Source organism: Pan paniscus, chromosome 5, assembly GCF_029289425.2.
Source record: "Pan paniscus chromosome 5, NHGRI_mPanPan1-v2.0_pri, whole genome shotgun sequence".
NCBI lineage: Eukaryota > Metazoa > Chordata > Mammalia > Primates > Hominidae > Pan > Pan paniscus.
Window position 1 is genome coordinate 93638421 of NC_073254.2, and position 24139 is coordinate 93662559.

The 24139-nt window shown below is 42.4% G+C and overlaps 2 protein-coding genes across 11 annotated transcripts in view; one reads left to right on the forward strand and one right to left on the reverse strand.

Moving 5' to 3' along the window:
* Nucleotides 1-24139, reverse strand: part of SLC17A5 (solute carrier family 17 member 5) — an 87712-nt gene that overhangs the window by 39026 nt on the left and 24547 nt on the right. For 8 of the 10 annotated variants that reach the window (XM_034962384.3, XM_003809524.5, XM_034962385.3 and 5 more), the window contains 2 exons: nt 10638-10796; nt 4206-4338 (listed from right to left, as the gene is read on the reverse strand). In XM_034962384.3, coding sequence (XP_034818275.1) covers nt 4206-4338; nt 10638-10796 — 292 coding nt within the window. The remainder of the gene's footprint in view (nt 1-4205; nt 4339-10637; nt 10797-24139) is intronic. The other 2 variants (XM_063605380.1, XM_063605379.1) reach the window with 1 other exon arrangement.
* LOC106634892 (small ribosomal subunit protein eS27-like) lies at nt 4345-7564 on the forward strand. Its single transcript, XM_055113888.2, has one exon. The coding sequence runs from the start codon at nt 7274-7276 to the stop codon at nt 7430-7432; it is 159 nt and encodes a 52-aa protein (XP_054969863.1). The 5' UTR covers nt 4345-7273; the 3' UTR covers nt 7433-7564.

Genomic DNA, 24139 nt, shown 5'->3' on the forward strand with positions numbered 1-24139 from the left:
CATGGTGGTGCACACCTGTAGTCCTGGCTGCTCAGGAGGCTGAGGTGGGAGGATTGCTTGAGCCCAGAAGTTCAAGGTTACAGTGAGCTATGATGGCACCACTGCACTCCAGCCTGGGTTGCCAGAGCAAGACCTTGTTTCTTAAAAAGATTTTTTAAAATCTCTGTCTTCATTCTCTCTCTCTTTTTTTTGAGCTGGAGTCTCTCACTCTGTCACCCAGGCTGGAGTGCAGTGGCGTGATCTGGGCTCACTGCCACCTCTGCCTCCCAGGTTCAAGTGATTCTCCTGCCTCAGCCTCCTGAATAGCTGGAATTACAGGCCTGGGCCACCACACCCAGCTAATTTTTGTATTTTTAGTAGAGATGGGGTTTCGCCATGTTGGCCAGGCCATTCTCGAACTCCTGACCTCAAGCGATCCACCCACCTTGCCTCCCAAAGTGCTGGGATTACAGGTGTGAGCCACCATGCCCGGCCTTGGTTTTTTTTTTTTCTGCCCCACCTAATCTGCAGGAATCCTCCCTATTATTAACAACTGATAAGAATACACATTGGTCATTACAGGCAGTTAAGCGTAAAATATGAGAAGAGACTTAATGAGTGGGCTGTCAGTTTTTCTGTCTACAGCAGTGCTATCCAATAGCTCTCTGTGATGATGGAAATGTTGTATTTGTATATACTGCAACTAAGGAACTTTAAAAAACATTTCAATTACATTAACTTACTTATTTATTTATTTTCTTATTTTTTTGAGACAGGGTCTCACTGTCGTCAGGCTGGAGTGCAGTGGTGCGATCATGGCTCACTGCAGCCTTGACTTCCCAGGCTCAAGTGATCCTGTGCCTTGGCTTCCTGAATAGCTGGGACTACAGGTGCACACCACCATGTCTGATTTAATTTAATTTCATTACTTTTATTTATTTATTTTGAAATAGGGTCTCATTCTGTTACCCAGGCTGGAGTGCAGTGGCACAATCTGAGCTCACTGCAACCTCTGCCTCCCAGGTGTAAGCAAGTCTTGTGCCTCAGCCTCCTGAGTAGCTGGGATTAAAGGCATGTGCCACCATGCCTGGCTGATTTTTTTTTTCACTCTTTTTGCCCAGACTGGAGTGCAGTGGCGAAATCTTGGCTCACTGCAACCTCCGCCTCCCAGGTTCAAGCAATTCTCCTGCCTCGGCCTCCTGAATAGCTGGGACAGCCACACACCACCACGCCAAGCTAATTTTTGTATTAGAGATGGGGTTTCACCATGTTGGCCAGCCTGGTTTTGAGCTCCTGACCTCAAGTATCTGCCCGCCTCCGCCTCTGCCTCCCAAAGTGCTGGGATTACAGGCAACAGCCACCGAGCCCAGCCAGGGTCTTTTTATAATGTAATTACTGAAGTATAGTCACTGAGACTTCCAGGGTCTCTACTGGAGACTTTTAAAAAGTTAAATGATTGTCTTAGACAGTTTTATTTTTACGTACATTTTTTTCTAACTATTTTTAGAGACAGGGTATTGCTCTGTTGCCTAGGTTGGAGTGCAGTGTTGTGATCATAGCTCTCTGCAGCCTCAAACAACTAGGCTCAAGAGATTTTCTCACCTTAGCCTCTGGAGTAGCTGGGACTACAGATACATACCATCATGCCTAACTGATTAGATAGTTTTAAAAGTTACCTTTCTAGGCCAGGCACAGTGGCTCACGCCTGTAATTCCAGCACTTTGAAAGGCTGAGGTGGGAGGATCGCTTGAGCCCAGGAATTTGTGACTAACCTGAGCAACATGGTAAAACCATGTCTCTACAAAAGTTAAAAAATAGTTAGCCGGGTGCTGTGGCATGACCTGTAGTCCCAGCTGCTCAGGAGACTGAGGTGGGAGAATTACTTGAGCCTAGGAGGTTGAGGCTGCAGTGAGCCATGGTTGTCCATCCTGGCCAATGGAGCAAGACCCTGTCTCAAAAAAAAAAAAAAAAAAATTCCCTTTCCGAAAGCAGAGTCTGAAACACATGATTATTTATGGTTTCTTTGAGTTCTTTGATTTATAGCTCCTTATTTGATATAATAATGCTAGTAAATATTTTTGGATTGAAACTTAAAATGCATTCACTTAGAAAAGGGATGGAGGCTTAAAAATACTTTGATTACATCTTGTCTAAAGTTGATATAAAAATCTTCATTGCAAAGTCTGAGCTGAAAGCACAGTGATATATAAAATTGTGAGGGATGATGTTTGGCACAGCAAGCCATTTTAAAAATAATTATAAGCCATGGTGGAGATAAATCTTTTATAAATTTTTTTTTTTTTTTGAGACAGGATCTCACTCTGTTGCCCAGGCTGGAATGCAGTGGCGTGATTTCAGCTCACTGCAACCTCTGCCTCCTGGGTTCAAGCAATTCTCCTGCTTCAGCCTCCCAAGTAGCTGGGATTACAGGCACTTGCCACCACGCCCAGCTAATTTTTGTATTTTTAGTAGACAGGGTTTCACCATGTTGGTCAGACTGGTCTCGAATTCCTGACCTTGTGATCTGCTCACCTCAGCCTCCCAAAGTGCTAGGATTACAGGCATAAGCCACTGCGCCCAGTGAATATTATAAATCTTAATCCTCAAAATGTGTGATTCAAAAAGAAACATATTGTAAAGAAATGCATCATAGTGTTTTGTTATGTGAACAAAATAAAAGACTAATATTATCATTTTTATATTGTCTTGAACTGTTGTGATATTGTGATTTTAAAAAATATGGCTGGGGGCTGGGTGTGGTGGCTCACACCTGTAATCCTAGCACTTTGGGAGGCTGAAGCAGCAGGATTGCTTAAGGCCAGGAGTTCAAGGCCAATGTGGGCAATAAAGCAAGGCCTTGTCCCATTAAAGAAAGAAATTAAACAAAATGGCTGGGGCTGGGTGTGGTGCCTCACTCCTGTAGTCCCAGCACTTTGGGAGGCCAAGGCAGGCAGATGACTTGAGTTCAGGAGTTAAAGACCAGCCCGGACAACGTGGTGAAACCCCGTCTTCAGTAAAAATTAAAAAATTAGCTGGGTATGGTGGTGTGTGCCTGTAGTCCTAGCTACTCAGGAGGCTGAGGTGGGAGGATCACCTGAGGCTGAGGAGGTTGAGGCTGCAGTGAGTCAAGATCATGCCACCACACTCCAGCCTGGGCTAAGAGTGAGCCCCTGTCTCAAGAAAAAAAATAAGAAAAGAAAGATGGCCAGTGCAGTAGCTCATGTCTGTAATCCCAACATTTTGGGATGCTGAGGCAGGAAGATCACTTGAGGCCAGGAATTCAAGACCAGACTGGGCAACATAGCAAGACCCCATTTCTATTAAAAAATGTTTTAAAAAAGAAATATATATTTGGTCTCTGCCCCTGGTTTTTTGGCACACAGCTCCTAAAACTTTTGGAATTTCTGGAGTGGTAACAGTGTCTTTTGTATGCTAATGAGACAATTGGTGGCTGGGGGTCCCCATACAGCTTCAGGATGGTGGCTGGATTAGAGGTCTGGGACTTTTGGCACCACCCCCAAACTCCAGAGACGGGAGAGGGGCTGAAGGTTGAGTCAGTCACCAATGGCCAATGATTTAATCAATCATGCCCATTTAACAAAGTCTCCATACAAACTCAAAGGGACAGGGTTTGGATGAACTTTTGAGGTCGGGATTCTTGGAGGGTGGTGTTCCAGGAGAGGGCATGAAAACTCCCTACCCGGTCCCACATATGTTGCCTTATGCAGCTTTTCCATCTGGCTGTTCATCTATATCCTTTGCAATACCCTTTAAAATAAGTGGGTAAACATAAAATAAAGTGTTTCTCTGAGTTCTCTGAGATGCTCTAGCAGATTAACTGAACCTGACAAGACAGTCATGGGAACCCTGATTTATAGCTGGTCAGTCAGAAGCAGAGGTCACAAGCTGGGACTTGTGATTGGTATCCGAAGTAGGGGGGCGGTCTTGTGGAACTGAGCCCTCAACCTATAGGATCTGATGCTACCGCCAGCTGGACAGTGTCAGAACTGAATTACAGGATACCTAGCTGGTGTCCGCTGCAGAACTGGTTATGTGTAGGCAGAAATCCCCACAAACATTTTGGTGATCAGAGCGAGGTGTTCTGTGTTGAGTATTGTGTTAACTGTGTGTAAAAGTGGGAAACACACTTTGTTTTCCTATCTCCTATAACTGTAAACATGGTAAATAACTGTAAACCAAAACAAAACCTGATTTGCTTCACTTACCTATAAGGCTAAAAATTCTGCGAACACATAAAGTTGAAAAATTCCATTTTGCCCTTAAATTGTCAGCAGCTTGACCAGACAGGATCATACATAACCAAGAGCCTAAATAAGGCAATGAAGATAAAAGCCCATTCTGGAAGGAATAAGAAGATACAGGATTAATTACGGTGAGAGAAAAAAACAAAACATACACATTCATCACAGCCAATGACCACCACTCGAAAGCAAAGGAAATGCATAGCAATATGTTGTTAATTTTTTAATATAATTACAGTAAATAAGTCTGGCTGTCAGAAGGATTATAGGGTTCAGTCCAAGGCAGTCCCTAAGAGTCTGTCTCAGAGGGAAATAAGCCTTGCCCTAGTCCTGTCTGCTTCGGGTAATCTTGACTGTTTCTCTGGGATCTGGGTTGTGATAGAAGACAAACCTTCCTGTTAGCCTATGGATTCTCCCTACTGAACATTTTCATCTTCCATTCTCACTCATTTATTTTTTAAAAACATTTTTTTACTATAAAATAAAACGCAGATGCAGAAAACCACATAAGTCAAACATAGCTTAATGAATCATTCTTTTTTTTTTTTGAGATGGAGTCTTACTCTGTCGCTCAGGCTGGAGTACAGGGGTGCAATCTTGACTCACTGCAACCTCTGCCTCCTGGGTTCAAGTGATTCTCCTGCCTCAGCCTCCCAAGTAGCTGGGGTTACAGGTGCCTGCCACCACACCTGGCTAATTTTCGTATTTTTATTAGAGACGGAGTTTCACCGTCTTGGCCAGGCTGGTCTTGAACTCCTGACCTTGTGATCCACCCGCCTTGGCCTCCCAAAGTACTGGGATTACAGGCGTGAGCCACCGCACCCGGCCTCATGAGTCTTTCTAATGACCATCTAGGTCAAGAAATAGAACTTTGCCAGCCTCGCCAGAAGACCCTTCATGGTCCTAGTCCTATCACAGCCCTCTTCCTCCCCCTTAAATAAGCATTAACCTCGTTTTGGTGTATAGTAATCAAGTACTCACTTTTATTTATAGTTACATCACCCAAATGTACATCCCTAGACACTTCAGTTTAGTCTTGGCCGTTAAAATTTTTTTGATTTGCCTTTTATGTCTCTTTAAATCTGTAAGTTCCCTTCCATTCATTTTTTTCTTACAATTTATCTATTAAAGAACCTAGGCCACATTTTGCTTTTAGAAGATCAGTGTCCAGTAAAACCATAACTCAAAAGTGCATTACATGTTTATTTACTACACACACACACACACACACACACACGTTTATTTTTAACAGAACTGGAGAGTCGTTTTTTTTTTTTCTTTTGAGACAGAGTCTTGCTCTGTTGCCTAGGCTGGAGTGCAGTGGCGTGATCTCGGCTCACTGCAACCTCCACCTTCTGGGTTCAAGCAATTCTCCTGCCTCAGCCTCCTGAGTAGCTGGGATTGCAGGCGTGTGTCACCATGCCCGGCTAATTTGTATTTTTAGTAGAGACGGAGTTTCGCCATGTTGGCCATGCTGATCTCGAACTCCTGACTTCAAGTGATCTGGCCGCCTCAGCCTCCCAAAGTGCTGGGATTACAGGGATGAGCCACTGCGCCTGGCCTCTGAGAGTCTTTCTTGATGGTTTCTTTTCCCTCATATTTCACGTCCAATCACCAAGCATTGCCTATTCTACTTCCCTTAAAAAAAAAAAAAAGGCTTGGCTGGGCACAGTGGCTCATGCCTGTAATCCCAGCACTTTGGGAGGCCGCAGTGGGAGAATCACTTGAGGATGGGGCTCAAGACCAGCCTGGCCAACATGGCAAAACCCTGTATCTACTAAAAATATAAAAAATTAGCTGGGCATCGTGATACATGACTGTAATCCCAGCTACTTGGGAGGCTGAGGCAGAATAATCGCTTGAACCTGGGAGGTGGAGGTTGCAGTGAGCCAGGATTGCTCTGGTGCAGTCCAGCGTGGGTGACAGAGCAAGACTCTGTCTCAGAAAGAAAAAAAACAAAAAACAAGAAAAAAAAAAACCACTTCATTCCATTTAGACTTCTGCACAGTGGGATCACATCTATCATTATTTGTGGCAAAATCCTGTATAAGAATAAATGGTTTCAAAATATTAGTAGGAGAATAAAAAAGAATAAGCTGTAGTAAATCAGAGAAGTGAATTTTCCGATCTTGATTTTGTTTCCTGGTGGGATAAGGTTGATAATTCTTCACAGTTAGTAATTTTTCCACTTCAAATTGCAATGTTAAAAACTGCTGGCTAGGCACGGTGGCTCATGCCTATAATCCCAGCACTTTGGGAGGCCAAGGCAGGCAGATCACCTGAGGTCAGGAGTTTGAGACCAGCTTGGTGAACATGGTAAAACCTCGTCTCTACTAATAATACAAAAATTAGGTGTGGTGGTGGATGCCTGTAATCCCAGCTACTCGGGAGGCCGAGGCAGGAGAATCACTTGAACCCGAGAGGCGGAGGTTGCAGTGAGCCAAGATTGCGCCACTGCGCTCCAGCCTGGGCAACAACCTAAATACACTAAAGTCTTCAGCATTTATACATTCCACAGGCACCTTCCACAGTTGTTAAGTTTTCTCTTCAAGGATATGATCCCTTGTATTCATTTATTTAAAAAAATTGATTCCAATTTTTTTGCAGGCACGTTGGCTCACATCTGTAATCCCAGCCCTTTGGGAGGCCAAGGCAAAGGGATCACTTGAGGTCAGGAGTTTGAGACCAGCCTGGCCAACATGGTAAAACCCTGTCTCTACAAAAATAAAAAATTTAGCCAGGTGTGGTGGCACACACCTGAAATCCCAGGTACTTGGGAGGCTGACAGAGGAGAATTGCTTGAACCCGGCGGGTGGAGGTTGCAGTGAGCTGAGGTCATACCACTGAACTCTAGCCTGGGCAACAGAGCAAGACTCAGTCTTAAAATAAAATAAAATAAAATGAGTTTCTGGTGGTGACGACCTACCCACGAGAACACACCTCTTGCAAAAAATCTCCTTCATCCCTCTCCAGAAGAGGAGAAGAGGAAACACAAGAAGAAATGCCTGGTGCAGAGCACTAATTCCTACTTCATGGATGTGAAGTGTCCAGGACGCTATAAAATCATCACGGTCTTTACTCATGCACAAACAGTAGTTTTGTGTGTTGGGTGCTCCACTGTCCTCTGCCAGCCTACAGGAGGAAAAGCAAGGCTTATGGAAGGATGTTCCTTCAGGAGGAAGCAGCACTAAGAGCACTCTGAATCAAGATGAGTGGAAAACCATCTCAATAAACACATTTTAGATAAAAGATTTAAAAAAATGAGAGATATGTGACTCTTGCTTTCACTTGAATACTTGCAGGCCATGGTAGGGTTATTTATTTTGTTTTTCTGTACAGACGGAGTCTTGCTCTGTCACCCAGGCTGGAATGCAGTGGTGTGATCTTGGCTCACTGCAACTTCTGCCTCCCAGGTTCAAGGAATTCTCCTGCCTCAGTCTCCCGAGGTGCTGGGATTACAGGCACGAGCTGCCACGCCTGGCTAACTTCTTTTGTATTTTAGTTGAGATGGGATTTCACCGTGTTGCTCAGGCTGGTCTCGAACTCTTGAGCACAGGCAATCCGCCCGCCTCGGCTTCCCAAAGTGCTAGGTGCGTGAGCCACTGCGCCCGACCACTGTAGGGTTATTAACCAGCCTAATTTCAATATTGTTGTGTCTCAGGGAATAGGGAAGCTCAAGGAGAAGGAAAGAGATGGGGTAATGGCTGCTTGGCAGAGCCGTCAGAAGACACTCAACATTTATTAAGTTTGCCATCTTATATGGGGAAGGATTATGGTGCCCCCCACAATTACAACACTAACATCAAAGATCAAGAGCCCTGAAGTGAGCACATGCTGTTGGAAAAATGGTGCTAACAGATTTGCTCCATGCAGGGTTAGCACAAATCTTCAATTCATAAAAAATACAATATTTGCAGAGTATAATAAAGCAAAGTGCAATAAAAGGAGGCATGCCTGCACCACGCTTCTCAAAGCAAGCTTATTTTGAACAAAGGCCATCTGATGGCCGGGCAGGGTGGTTCATGCCTGTAATCCCAACACTTTGGGAGGCTGAGGCAGGAGGATCATTTGAGCTCAGGAGTATGAAACCAACCTGGACAATAATGGGAAACCCCATCTCTACTATTTAAAAAAAAGAAAAACAAAAACACCTAGGCCATTTCATGAATGTAACACATTGATTTTCAAGAAAAAAAAAATCAATTAAAAAATAGGCTATATAATTATAGAATTATTTTCAAACTCTATTCACATTTCTTTTTATTTTACAGAATGAAAGAAGGTCCTATATTCACATTTCTTTTAATTTTAATTAAGATAAACCTTTTTGTCTATGAAAATGCAAGATAAAAGATCCTTGTTTTAAAGTACACAACATTAATTACTGGCCAGCTATTGATATTTTATTTCTTCCATATATAGTTCTTCCTGGAAAATCTCAAATAGAAACATCAGTGTAGTAATCTTTAAATATACTTTATAAGTAAAATAAGATATTTTGTTAATATGATTTTGAGAATTTGTTTTTTTTTTTTTTTTGAGATGGAGTCTTGCTCTGTTGCCCAGGCTGGAGTGCAATGGCATGGCCTCAGCTCACTGCAACCTCTGCCTCCTGGGTTCCAGTGATTCTCCTGCTTCAGCTTCTCGAGTAGCTAGGACTACAAGTGCCTGCTACCATGCCTGGCTAATTTTTATATTTTTAGTAGAGATGGGGTTTCACATGTTGGCCAGGCTGGCCTTGAACTCCTGACCTCAAGTGATCCACCCACCTCGGCCTCCCAAAGTGCTGGGATTACAGGTGTGAACCACTGGGCCTGGCTGGATTTGCTATTTTTAATCTTCCTGTGGATCTCAGTTTTACCCCAAATGATAATTACCAAATTAACCTTTCAATGCACAGTTGAATGCAATTAATCACTGTAGTAGTATATTATTTATTTCTTTTTTAAAAATCAGCCCCACTTTATAGTTGAAATGTAGTAGTAGATTATAATCAGGCTCTGTTAACAGAGAACTTGGGAAAAATAAGATTGCTCACAATGAATCCATCCCATTATATTGCCAAAGCCTAGTTTCAATTTAACTTCTGTCAGTGCAATTTGTGGAAATATTTCTATATAGTGATCTTGTTTTTCAGAAGTAGACAGAGGAGTTCTTCACAGCTTAGCTGCCTGAAGTTTTAAGGTTTGGTCCACATAGCCAGGCCAATGTTTATAGTATACTTTGGAATGTGAGTGACTGAGGATTCACTTTAATAGTTTTAAAAGCAGGTAAGTCCATGTAGCCAGTGCAGTTGTGCAGTCAGCCTTGTTAGCATTTTTTTTTTTTTTTCCTGGGACAGAGTCTTGTTCTGCTGCCCAGGCTGGAGTGCAGCGGCATGATCTCAGCTCACTGCAACCTTCACCTCCTGGGTTCAAGAGATTCTCGTGCCTCAGCCTCCCTAGTAGCTGGGATTACAGGTGTAGGCCACCATGCCCGGTTAATTTTTTTGTGTGTTTTTAGTAGAGACGGTTTTGCTGTATTATCCAATCTGGTCTCGAACTCCTGGGCTCAAGCAGTCCTTCTGCCTCAGCCTCCCAAAGTGCTGGGATTATTTATTATTATTATTATTTTTTGAGATGGAGTTTCACTCTTGTTGCCCAGGCTGGAGTGCAATGGCTTGATCCTGGGTCACCACAATTTCCGCTTCCCGGGTTCAAGCAATTCTCCTGCCTCAACCTCTCGAGTAGCTGGGATTACAGGCATGCACTACCACGCCTGGTTAGTTTTGTATTTTTAGTAGAGATGGGGTTTCTCCATATTTGTCAGGCTGGTCTCAAACTCCTGACCTCAGGTGATCCGCCTGCCTTGGCCTCCCAAAGTGCTGGGATTATAGGCGTGAGTGACCGCGCCTGGCCTTTTTTGTATTTTTAACAGAGACAGGGTTTCACCATGTTGCCCGGTCTGGTCTCGAATGCCTGGCCTCAAGTGATCCACCTGCCTCGACCTCCCAAAGTGGTAGGATTGCAGGCGTGAGCCACTACACCCGGCCTGATGTCGGGCATCCTTACATGTGCTTATTGGCCATCTGTGTATCTTTGGAGAAATGTGTATTCGTATTCAAGTCCTTTGCCCATTTTAAAAACTGAGTTGTCTTTTTATTATTGAATTGTAAGAATTCTTAATATGTCTGGATACTAGACCCTTATTAGATGTTTGATTTATAAATGCTTTCTCCCATTCAGTGGGTTGTTTTTCATTTTCTTAATAGTCCTTTGATGTATAAGAATCTCTAAAATTTAGGACAGCAGAGTAAAATGGAAGATACAAAATAACTGAATTTTATATAGATGAGAACAAATTCTGTGTATGGTCTTATACTATATATATAAGAAGCAGATGATTATTTTTTCTTACCTCTTGAACATTGAACCTTAGGATCTCCTTCATATAAGTAGGCAATAATGTCAATAAAGTATAAAAAGTCCAGTTGTAAGAAAAGTGTGCAACTACGATAGCCCAAAGTGGCAGGGATTTTAAAATGGGTACCCACGGCACTGACTTCTGTGAAGAAAGCTGAAGAAAACAGGAATAATTAGGATAAACTACGGCTATGTTAATGCTTAGATCTGTACCGTATCAGCTAAAACTCTATCCAGAATTCATACAGAATATCACCTTAATTAGTAAACTCCAAATTTTTAAATCAACTCCTTTGAAATATTAAATAGCAAAATACATGATAAATATTTAGTTGTTTGATTTTTTAAAAAATATATTAACTAGAAAGTCCATGATTCAGATTAGAGGAAAAAGTAAAAATGTATTCATAGAGCTATAATGTCAACCCTAAACATTCTTTATGAATGTCAGAAGTCACCTGCAGCATTGATTTATCTATTTCTTTTTTTCTTTTTTTTTTTTTTCTTTTTTGAGACAAGTTTCACTCTTGTTGCCCAGGCTGGAGTGCAATGGCACAATCTCGGCTCACTGCAACCTCTGCCTCCTGAGTTCAAGTGATTCTCCTGCCTCAGCCTCCCAAGTAGCTGGGATTATAGGCATACTCCACCAGGCCTGGCTAATTTTTGCATTTTTAGTAGAAACGGGGTTTCGCCATGTTGGTTAGGCTGGTCTTGAACTCCTGACTGCAAGTGATCTGACCCAAAGTGCTGGGATTACAGGCGTGAGCCACCGTGCCCGGCCTGAATTCTCTATTTCTAAAATATAGTTTCACAGTCAGATTCAGAGGTTGACATAAGGATAAAGGAAAGAGATTGGAAGGTCCTGTTAGAATTCATGTTTAATTATCCAATCTTTATTCAATTGAAATGATTTATAAAAATTAGGCAATACAAGGTTTCTGTATGCAGCCATATGCAGTAGTGGTCTTTAAAGCAGGGTAAAAGCACCATAGGGGTATGCAAGATGATCTGTTGGGGGTGAGGAAAGACATATTTCTATTTATTTCCATTTTTACTCATTTTTATTATAAAAATAAAAAAACACACTCTATTAATATTTAATAAATATGTTGGCCCTGGAGTATGTCAGGTGATTACAAATCGTATGAGTCCCCCAATTCAGAGGGGTTAATAATGGCATCCTCACTTGTTTGTTTGCCCTCAGAGTATTATAGCATATTGCAGTTTAAGTACTATTTTATCTTATTTTAAGAGAGTCTTGCTCTGTCACCCAGGCTGGAGTGCAGTGGCATGATCTCGGCTCACTGCAACTTCTGCCTCCCCACTTCAAGTCGGATTCTCCTGCCTCAGCCTCACGAGTAGCTGGGACTATGGGCATGCACCACCATGCCTGACTAATTTTTGTATTTTCAGTAGAGACAAGGTTTCACTATGTTGCCCAGGCTGGTCTCGAACTCCTGACCTCAGGTGATCCGCCTGCCTTGGCCTCCCAAAGTGTTGGGATTGCAGGCGTGAGCCACTGCACCTGGCCTATGTATTTTTTTTTGAGATGGAGTCTTGCTCTATTGCCCAGGCTGGAGTGCAGTGGTGCAATCTCAGCTCACTGCAACCTCTGCCTCCCGGGTTCAAGCAATCTCCGGCCTCAGCCCCCCAAGTAGCTGGGATTACAGGTGTGCACCACCACATCTGGCTAATTTTTGTATTTTAGTAAAGGCGGGGTTTCATCATGTTGGCCAGGCTGGTTTCGAACTCCTGACCTGAAGTGATCTGCCTGCCTCAGCCTCCCAAAGTTCTGGGATTACAGGTGTGAGCCACTGCCCCCAGCGTAAGTGATTTATTTTAAGTGTCTTTTACTTTTATTTATTTATTTATTTATTTTTGAGATGGAGTCTCACTCTGTTGCTCAGGCTGGATTGCAGTGGTGCGATTTCGGCTCACTGCAACTTCTCTCTCCCAGGTTCAAGTGATTCTCCTGCCTCAGCCTCCTGAGTAGCTGGAATCACAGGCACGTGCCACCATGTCAGGCAAATGTTTTGTATTTTTAGTAGAGACAGAGTTTCACCGTGTTAGCCAGGATGGTCTCGATCTCCTGACCTCGTGATCTGTCCGCCTCAGCCTCCCAAAGTGCTGGGATTACAGGCGTGAGCCACCATACCCGGCTGAGCTGCCACTTTTCTTGATGAGTCCTTTGTCAACTACTTCGCCAAGCAAAATAATGGCAGATCATTAACTATAACATAGTCAAACACATTGCTCCCTTTAAATATTATTATATCAACAAATTATGGCTGGGCATGGTGGCTCACACCTGTAATTCCAGCACTTTGGGAGGCCGAGGCGGGCAGATAACTGGAGACCAACAGTTCGAGACCAACCTGGGCAACATGGTGAAACCCTGTCTCTACTAAAAATACAAAAATTAGCTGGGTGTGGTGGTGCGCAGCAGTAATTCCAGCTGGTTAAGAGTCTGAGGCATGAGAATTGCTTGAACCCGGGAGGTGGAGGTTGCAGAGAGCTGAGATCACGCTACTGCACTCCCGCCTGGGCGACAGAGCGAGACTCTGTCTCAAAAAATAAAAACAACAAATTATTTGTAATTTTTAAGTTATAGCAAAGAAGTTTTTTTCTATTAAGATGTAAATTTTATGTATATTCTGTTTATTTCATCTATCAATCCTTTAAAAAGTCTATTTCTGTATATATTTTATGATATACATAAGTATCATAGTACATATAGATAACTTAAGAATAAATATACGGCCAGGCGTGGTGGCTCACGCCAGTAATCCTAGCACTTTGGGAGGCCGAGGCAGGCGGATCATGAGGTCAAGAGATCAAGACCATCCTGGCCAACATGGTGAAACCCCGTCTCTACTAAAAATACAAAAATTAGCTGGATGTGGTGGCGCGACCTGTAGTCCCAGCTACTCGGGAGGCTGAGGCAGGAGAATCGCTTGAACTCAGGGGGCGGAGGTTGCAGTGAGCTAAGATCACATCACTGCACTCCAGCTTGGCGACAGAGCAACACTCTGTCTCAAAAGAAAAAAATATATATATATATACATTCAGATTGTGAGCCTCCCACCTGTTTATTGATTCTTGCATGATCAAGAAAGCTTGGATACCACTGATATTTAGGGCATCAGATTTTTATATTTTCTATACGCTAAGACTGTTGTTTTTCCCAAAAGCAAGAGCAATCTATGTTTCTGCCTTCAGAGTTCACAGTTGCTGTTATTTTAAAAAGAGGAAGAACCAGTATTGCCCAACCTTCTTCTGGCCTTTTTCATATGGACTTTTTATTTGACATCTTTGTAGATATGCTCTTGTGTTTTTTAATTACAAATTTTAAAAAATTATTATTTATTTATGAGATGGAGTCTTGCTCTGTTGTCCAGGATGGAGTGCAGTGGCGCGATCTTGGCTCACTGCAACCTCTGCCTCTGAGGTTCAAACGATTCTCCTGCCTCAGCCTCCCGAGTAGCTGGGATTACAGGCGCCTGCCACCACCCCTGGCTGATTTTTGTATTTTTAGTAGAGATGGGGTTTCACCATATTGGCCAGGCTGGTGGTGAACTCTTGACCTCAGGTGATCCGCTAGCCTCGGCCTCCCAAAGTGCTGGGATTACAAGCGTGAGCCAGTGAGCCATTGCGCTTGGTTGTATTTTTTAATATGATCAAAGATGTACAGATATAGGGAAAGAGAAGGAGAGGGAACATTGATTCTTTTACAGCAGTGGTTTTCAACTCCAGCTATACTTTACAATTATAGGGGCCTGTGTTCTACTCTCTGCCTATTGAATAAACAAAACAAAAACAAGTAAGGCAAAAAAACTCTGAGTGTAGGGCCAAGGAATCTAAGTTTTAAAAGGCTTCACTGGTGATTCTATAGAGCAGTGGGTTCCCAAACTTTGCTGCATATAAGAATCACCCAGGGGAGCCTTAAAAACACTGAGACCAAGGTCACACCACAGACCAATTGAATAGGTTATGGGTGGGTGGGAGGTAAGTATCCCTAGTTTTTGAAGATCCCTGGGTGATTTCAATGTGCAGCAAGTTTGGGACCCACTGCTGTAGAGATCAGATTTTAAAAAGTCTGCCCTTATCCTTCTTGATTGAAAAGCTCAGGGCAGAGAGGATTTTAGAGTTTGAAGGAATTTGGAACATAGCTCTTTTTATATGGCTTTGAAATCCACAAAGGAAGTGAAATCATTCTTTTATGCTGAAAGGTACAAGTGTAAATGTATTTGATCTCTGAAAACTGAATATATTCTGAAGAATGTACCCTACCTCTTGGAAATATAACCTGAAATAAGAAATATTTAATTTTAGTCACACTGGTATGTTTTCACAACCTATAAATATCAATTGAGTTTTTGATAATCTGATGTTTTTGAACAATCACCCAACCAAGATGAGCTGTATGTCTAACACATAAGCCCTTCACATGGCAGGTTCTCAATAGCTGCTTATCAAACGAATACAAGGCTCACAGGGTTAGAGGCTTAGAAGGAAGAATGTGAAATGTATGTATTCCAGCTTAGTGTTCATTTGTAATCTAGGTACAACACAACAGTTTTCTGTTCTCCCAATATGAATTGTAAGATCAACTTATAGCATTTCCACATTACAAGTTATATTTCAGGGGGAAAGTCTTCATTTATAAAAACTTTCAAGTTAAAGATGAATTTTCAAATGTTACTAGGAGAAACTATCCGCGTATCTAGCAGACATTTATAAAAAAATCCTTCAAGAGTTTAAGGTAGTGCTGTCCAGTAGAACTTTCCATGATGATGGAAATGTTTTATATGCACATTGTCCACAGGGTAACCAGTAGTTACATGCGGTTATTAAATCTTGTCCTTCTAACAGGTTGATGAAAGAAAATGAAGTGAAACAAAACCCTTGTCATATGTGTGACATATGTGTGACTGAATAACTAAATTTTTTTATTTTTAGATGGAGTCTTGCTCTGTTGCCCAGGCTGGAGTTCAGTGGAGCGATCTCGGCTCACTACAACCTTCGCCTCCTGGGTTCAAGTGATTCTCCCACCTCAGCCTCCCGAGTAGCTGGGATTACAAGCACTCACTGTCATGCCTGGCTAATTTTTGTATTTTTGTAGAGATGGGGGTTTCACTAAGTTGACCAGGCTGGTCTTGAACTCGTGACCTCAGGTGATCCACTCACTTTGGCCTCCCAAAGTGCTGGGATTACAGGTGTGAGCCACCACGCCTGGCCAGAACTAATTTTTTTTTTTTTTTTTCTTGAGACGGAGTCTCGCTCTGTCGCCAGGCTGGAGTGCAGTGTCGTGATCTCGGCTCACTGCAACCTCCACCTCCCAGGTTCAAGTGATTCTCTTGCCTCAGCTTCCCGAGTAGCTGGGACTACAGGCGCGTGCCACTATGCCTGGCTAATTTTTGTATTTTTAGTAGAGATGGGATTTCACCATGTTGGCCAGGATGGTCTCGATCTCTTGACCTCGTGATCCGCCCGCCTCAGCCTCCCAAAGTACTGGGATTACAGGTGTGAGCGACCGTGCCTGGCCAAAACTAAATTTTTAATTAAATTAGTTAAATTAAAAATATAACAGCCACGTGGAGCTAGTGGCTACCATACTGGACAACACAAGGTTGGGCTTAAGAAGGTACAAAGCAGCTTTTTTTGATGTTCTGGATCTAGAAATTATTCTCTTGCTATTGTTTCTAACACACTACTATCTTGCCAATCAAGCAATGTAAACACATACTCTCGATGGCTTCATCATATCTAATTGTTGGCAAAAAATTAAAAATTATGAAAGCATTTTTTTTTTTGAGAAGGAATCTCACTCTGTTGCCCAGGCTGGAGTGCAGTGGCGCGATCTCAACTCACTGCAGCCTCTGCCTCCCAGGTTCGAGCAATTCTCCTGACTCAGCCTCCTGAGCAGCTGGGATTATAGGCAGCTGCTACCACGCCCGGCTAATTTTTGTATTTTTAGTAGAGACAGGGTTTCACCACGTTGGCCAGGCTTGTCTAGAACTCCTAACCTCAGGCGATCCACCTGCCTCAAAAGTGCTGGGATTACAGGCGTGAGCCACTGTGCCTGCCACTTTTTTTTTTTTTTTTTTTTTTTTGAGACAGGGTTTCGCTCTGTCGCACAGGCTGGAGTGCAGAGGCGCGATCACGGCTACTGCAACCTCAACCTCCTGGGCTCTAGTGATCCTCTCACCTCAGCCTCCTGAGTAGCTGAGACTACAGGCATGTGCCACCACACCGGGTAATTTTTAAATTTTTTGTAGAAATGGGGTCTCCCTATGTTGCCCAGGCAGGTCTCTAACCCCTGGGTTCAAGTGATCCTTCCACCTAGGCCTCCCAAAGTGATCAGATTACAGGCATAAGTCACTACACCTGGTCCTGAAAGTTCCTATTAGAGGGCTACATTATTCTAAAATACCACTGCTGATAAAAGAAAATACATATGCGTGGCTGGGCATGGTGGCTCACACCTGTAATCCCAGCACTTTGGAGGCCAAGGCAGGTGGATCACTTGAGGCCAGGAGTTCGAGACCAACTTGGCCAACACAGTGAAACCCTGGCTCTACTAAAAATATAAACAATTAGCCGGGAATGGTGATGCGTGCATGTAATCCCAGCTACTCGGGAGGCTGAGGCATGAGAATCGCTTGAACCCGGGAAGCAGAGATTGCAATGAGCTGAGATAGTGCCACTGCTCTCCAGCTTGGGGAACAGAGGGAGACTCTGTCCTCCCCACCCCCACCCCCCAAAAAGGAAAATACATATAGGCAAAAAAATTTAAAATTGCTCAGATCATTTGCTCAGCCAACATTTTGAAAGCAAATATACTTTGGAGATTTAAATGATAATGGAATTTGTGAAGGAAAAATCAATGAGATCCTGAATCTTGTATTCAGAATGTATCATCGAATTTCTAATAATAGCTCAATCAACTTTTTTTCCATATAAGTTGAAACAGAAAGGGACAAACTATAAAAATTATTTGTCATGAAATGTGTGAAATATAGAGGGTAAGATCACTCGACAAATACTTGAATATATTCTAATATGCCATTTAAAAAAAATTTTTCTTGTCAAATGCAAGTAACAGTAAATTGATTTAGCAAAGTTACATGTAAAAAATGCTCTTAATTTCTGTCTTAATTTGACAACTAAATATTCAAACCAAGGTCCCCATTTGATTTGCTTCGCAATGCTGCAAAATTGTATACCCTTCCTAAAAGGCATAAAGGAGAAGTAAAACAGTTACAAAACATGCTATCTTCAGGCTGGGCATGGTGGCTCATGCCTGTAATCCCAGCACTTTGGAGGCTGAGGCAGGCAGATCACTTGAGTTCACAAGTTCAAGACCAGCCTGGGCAACATGGCAAAACCCTGTCTCTACAAAAAATACAAAAATTAGCCAGGCTTTGTGGTACACACCTGTCGTCCCAACTACTTGGTAGGCTGAGGTGGGAGGATGGCTTGAACCCGGGAGGCAGAGGGAGGCTGCAGTGAGCCAAGATCATGCTACTGCACTCCAGCCTAGGCAACAGAACCAGACTTTGTGTCAAAAAACAAAACAACACAAAAACAAAAACAAAAAACAAACCCAGAACCAACCAAACAAGAAAACCCCATGATATCCTCGGAATTAAGAAAAGAAGAAGAAGCCGGGCGTGGTGGCTCACGCTTGTAATCCCAGCACTTTGGGAGGCCGAAGCTGGTAGATCACCTGAGGTTGGGAGTTTGAGACCAGCCTGACCAACATGCAGAAACCCTGTCTCCACTAAAAATACAAAAAAATTAGCCGGGTGTGGTGGTGCATGCCTGTAATCCCAGCTACTTGGGAGGCTGAGGCAGGAGAATCACTAGAACCCAGGAGGCGGAGGTTGCAGTGAGCCGGGATCGCACCATTGCACTCCAGCCTGGGCAACAAGAGAACAAGAGCGAAACTCCGTCTCAAAAAAAAAAAAAAAAAAGAAGAAAGAAAAGAAGAAGAACAACAAAAATAAAAAATAGCAGATATATAGGAAAGAACACTTCAATGGGTGAAGTGGTAATGTCTTTCCACAATTCATTAAAAGGAGATCTTCAACATAGAGGAGTAGCTGATGATCTTAAAGTACTCACTAGTCATGAGATGGTCCTTCTGAATTTAACTGCAGCGTGCAATGAAGATTTTTATTTCTCTCTTTTTTTTTTTTTGAGATAGAGTCTTGCTCTGTCGCCCAGGCTGGAGTGCAGTGGTACGATCTCGGCTCACTGTAACCTCCGCCTCCCAGGTTCAAGTGATTCTTCTGCCTCAGCCTCTCGAGTAGCTGGGACTACAGGCACACGCTACGATGCCTGGCTAATTTTTGTATTTTTACTAGAGACGGAGCTTTGCCATATTGGCCAGGCTGGTCTCGAACTCCTGACCTCATGATCTGCCTGCCTTGGCCTCCCAAAGTGCTGGGATTACAGGTGTGAGCCACCGTACCCAGCCTATTTCTCTTCTTATAGAAATTTCTGAATCAGAATTAGAACTATATATTCTATCATAATTGTAAAATCCACTTATTGTAAGAATGAAATCACATTTCTACCTATAAGTACTGACTTTTTCTTGGTTGGATAACTGAGAAAACATTCGAACTGCAACTCTTGCTTGTCCAGCTCAGATTTCCTTCGACATGACTGCCAGCATAAGCTATCTACAATGCAAACCTGATTCTGTCACTTTGAGCTTACAAATACTTCATGGCATCCCAGTGCCTAAAGGATAAAGGCTAAGCTCCTTAGGGAGGCACAGAGGACCCTCTGTGACCTGACTTCCACCTGTTCCTCCTCCTGCTGTTTTTTGCCTTTACCTTATGCACGAGAGCAACACCCAACAGCCACACTTCCTAGAAGGTGTCACTCTCTCTCTAGAAGATATCACTCTCTCTCAGGAAAGTGAGAAAGAAAAAAAGCAGTCAGGCCGGGTGTGGTGGCTCCCACCTGTAATACAAGCACTTTGGGAGATGAAGGCGGGTGGATCACCTGAGGTTGGGAGTTCGAGACCAGCCTGACCAACATGGAGAAACCCCATCTCTACTAAAAATACAAAATTAGCTGGGCGTGGTGGTGCACACCTGTTATCCTGGCTACTCAGGAGGCTGAGGCAGGAGAGTCACTTGAAACTGGGAGGCGGATGTTGCAGTGAGCTGAGATCGTGCCATTGCACTTCAGCCTGGGCAAAAAGAGCAAAACTCTGTCTCAAAAAAAAAAAAAAAAAAAAAAGAGAAAAGAAAAAAAGCAGTCCTGGGCTGCGGTAAGCTAAACTGTCCTGGTTCTAACATCTAGGCCTGGGGTTGTCCTGTTGAACTGAAACCAGGCCACTCTATGAGCATGCTGGAGCAAGACAAAAATAAGACCACTTTACAGTGAGCTCAGATTGCCCCACTGCATGACAGTCCAGGAGACAGAGCGAGACCCTGTCTCTACAAAGAAGAAGAAAAAGAAAAAAAACCACTCCACAGTCATGTCTGAACACAGACAAAAACACGAATGCCATAAACTACAAAAAATGAGAAACATCTTCCTCTCCTAGCTAATATGAGTGACTGCTGTGCCCTTACTAATCACAGCTTTACCCCACCTTCTAGATAAAAATTCATCATAGAATTATCAAATCCAGAGCAAAATATTGATTCTTTAAACCCTTCCCAAAGTCACCTAATGCAAATCTAAACTTCAACAAGTTCCTCTCAACTCTGCACTGAGATGCCCCATGGTTCTTCATAGTGTGCTTTCTTCCTCACTGCAATGAACCAAGAAACCCAACTTGTTCAACTACAAGTGTGTTCCTTTGGCCAAAAGGCACTGACACAAGGAAGCTTTTCCTGTCTGCCCCAGGCTGGCTGAGGACTGCCACCTTCTCTGTTCCAAAGATGTCCTGTACCTTATAGCACTGCATTATGCAGGCTATATTATATTGAAATTCTGTCCATCCATGTCTGTCTCCCTCTGGAGACCTTGGGCCCCACAGGAACCATGTTTTATTTGTTTCCTCTTATTCATTTTTAAGTCCTCAGCTGACAAAGAACCTAGGTCATAGTAAAGTTTCAAAAAAAAAAATGTTTAAAGAATGAATGAGTAGATGCTGCACATTTCTTGGGTCCAAGATTTAAAGGTGGAGCTTCATGTAACATATCATTTTACAACATTGTCAACTATAACGTCATGTGCTTTAAGAATGCAGTCTGGTTGTACAAGGTGACTCATGCCTGTAATCCCAGCATTTGGGGAGTCTTAGGCAGGAAGACTCCTTAGGCCCAGCAGTTTGAGACCAGCTTGATCATCATAGTGAGACTCCGTCTCTACAAAAAATAATTAGGTAGGCATGGTGGTGTGCACCTGTAGTCCCAGCTACTCGAGAGGCTGAGGTGGGAAGACTGCTTGAACCTGTAGGGTTGAGGCTGCACTGAGCTGTGATGGTGCCACTGTACTCCAGCCTGGGCACTGAGCTAGACTCAAAAAAAAAAAAAAAGGAATGCAATCTGGGCTTCTCCTCCTAACTCCTTTTTCTGAAGTGTGTGGAGAAACAACCTAAGTTTGGAGAGATTAAGACACATATCAATGTAGAGAAAGCTTTTTTTTTTTTTTTTTTAAGACAGGGTCTTGCTCTGTTGCCCAAGCTGGAGTGCAGTGGCACAAACACAGCTTACTACACCGTTGACTTCCCAGGCTCACTCAATCCTCCTGCCGCAGCTAGCCGAGTAGCTGGGACTACAGGTGCATAACCTCATGCTTGGCTAATTTTTAAATTTTTTGTAGAGATGAGGTCTCGTCATGTTGCCCAGGCTGGTCTCAATTCCTGGGCTCAAGCAATTCTTCCATCTTGGCCTCCCCAAGTGTTGGGATTACAGATGTGAGCCACCACCCCTGGCCAAGGGAAAGCTTTTTAAAAAATTTAAACAAACTCAAAAGTTTTATAAGTTCTGGAAGATCATGATAAAAATGAAATATTGGAGAAAGCAAGCTGTTACCCATCAATGTTGAGAAAATGACAAAACATATCAAGTTTTACATGGCGACATCTATTTATAATGTGTTAAATTTTTTTTACCTGTTCCTTAAGGGGAAAAAAGTGGGTAATTCAATTAACATCATGTAGGACTCTAAACTTTCAAAGTAACTTAACTTTTTTTTTTTGAGACATGGTCTTGCTCTGTTGCCCAGGTTGGAGTGCAATGGCTGATCATAGTTCACTGCAACCTTGACCTGCTGGACTCAAGCAGTCCCCTTGCCTCAGCCTCCTGAGGAGCTGGAACTGCACTTGTGTGCCACCACACCCAGCTAAAACTTTCTTTTTTACTTGTATTAATTTTTTTTTTTTTTTGCTGGGAAGACTCAGACCCAAGTAACCTTGGATATGAGCTCTCCACCTGGTTAAAACTTTATTACAGTGCTGATTTCTTCTGTTTCTAAGTTTTTGCCAATCTTTGGCAAAGATCAAGACAGGTCATAATTCTTAAAGTTCAGCTGCTTGTAGAGACATTTATAGCAAAATAAAAAACTTAAAAAGAAATTTTAAAGAGTACATTTTTTCTTCTTTTTAGAGATGGGGTCTCGCTATGTTGTCCAGGCTGGTCTTGAACACCAGGGCTCAAGAAAACTGACTGCCTTAGCCTTCCAAAGTGCTGGGATTACAGGCGTAAATCACCATGCCCAGCCAAGACTAAGTTTTTAATTTTACTGCCTGGTTATACTGTATATAAATATTTAAAATATCAATCTTGGGCTAGGCACAGTGGTTCATGCCTGTAATCCCAGCACTTTGGGAGGCCAAGGTGGGAGGATCGCTTGAGGCCAGGAGTTCGAGACCAGCCTGGCCAATAAGGTGAAATCCCATCTCTACTAAAAATACAAAAAATTAGCTGGGAGTGGTGGCATGCACCTGTAATCCCAGCAACTCAGGAGGCTGAGGCAGGAGAATTGATTGAACCAGGGAGATAGAGGTTGCAGTGAGCTGAGATTGTGCCACTACACTCCAGCCTGGGTGAGAGAGTGAAACTCTGTCTAAAAAAAAAAAAAATAAATAAAATAAAATATCAATCATGATAATTTAATAGGAAAAGTTTTAAATATTTTATGTTCTTAAACTAATACAGTGACTTTGAAGCCAATAAGAATGCTGAAAACAAACTGTGTATATTTTAATCTTTCCTAATGTTTTTATGTTCTTCTTTTATTTTACTCAAAAGGCAAACATTTTGTTTCCATGGTTTGAGAATTTAGTATATTGAATTATTATAGATTTTTATTTGTGATTTGCCTTTGTGCTCGATTAAGTGATTGAAATCTGGTTTTAATAAGATATAAATTTTTTTCTAAAGACCTACTCTAGAAGAGCAAACAGATGTATATCATATTATAATATTATATCATAATAAATGTGCTGTTCTCTTTCTTTAATGACACTCATTTAAAATATAGATACAGGTCCAATATCCCTTGTCTGAAATGCTTGGAAGCAGAAGTGTTTTGGATTCTGGATTTTAGAATATTTGTATCACATACCTTCCCAGTTAAGCATCCTAAATCTTGTTTTTCTTTTCGAGATGGAGTCTCGCTCTGTCACCCAGGCTGGAGTGCAGTGGCACGATCTCAGCTCACTGCAACCTCTGCCTCCTGGGTTCAAGGAATTCTCCTGTCTCAGCCTCCCGAGTAGCTGGGACTACAGGTATGTGCCACCATGCCCAGCTAATTTTTGTATTTTTAGCAGAGATGGGGTTTTGTCATGTTGGCCGGGCTGATCTCGAACTCCCGACCTCAGGCGATCCGCCTGCCTCAGCCTCCCAAAGTGCTGGGATTACAGGAGTGAGCCATCAGGCTGGCCAAGCATCCTAAATCTTAAAATCCAAAAATCTGAACTCTGAAATGCTCCAATGAGTATTTCCTTTGAGCATCATGTGGGTTCTCAAAAACTTTTGGATTTCAGAGTATTTTGGATTTAGAATTTTCAGATTTGGGATGCACAACTGTATAAACACACTAGTTGGTTTTCTAACAACTAATGGTCAGAATGAGAATCCTTTCATGAATAACACATTTTATTTTCTACTAATCAAGTGGAAAAAACAAACAAGACTCATTTGATAATCACTACACTAAAAGGTTTTAAAATGACTTAAAAATATTTTTTATAGTTTATAAAACTATACTTTCTATAAAAAAGGAAAGAACTGAAATTCTTCAGACAATACTTTGTTCATATTTATGTATTTAAAAATTTTTTAAAAATATTTTAAATGTTTTGTAGAGAAAGGGTCTCACTATGTTGACTAGGCTAGTCTCCTGACCTCAAATGATCCTCCCACCTAGACCTCCCCAAAGTACTGGGATTACAAGTGTGAGCCACTGCACCCAGCCAGACAATACTTTGGATGTTTATTTCATTTGCCTATTCTACTTTGTCTAGAGCATGCACAATAGGAATATCTATTTTTAAAAATTGATATCTTAATTCTGAAGAAA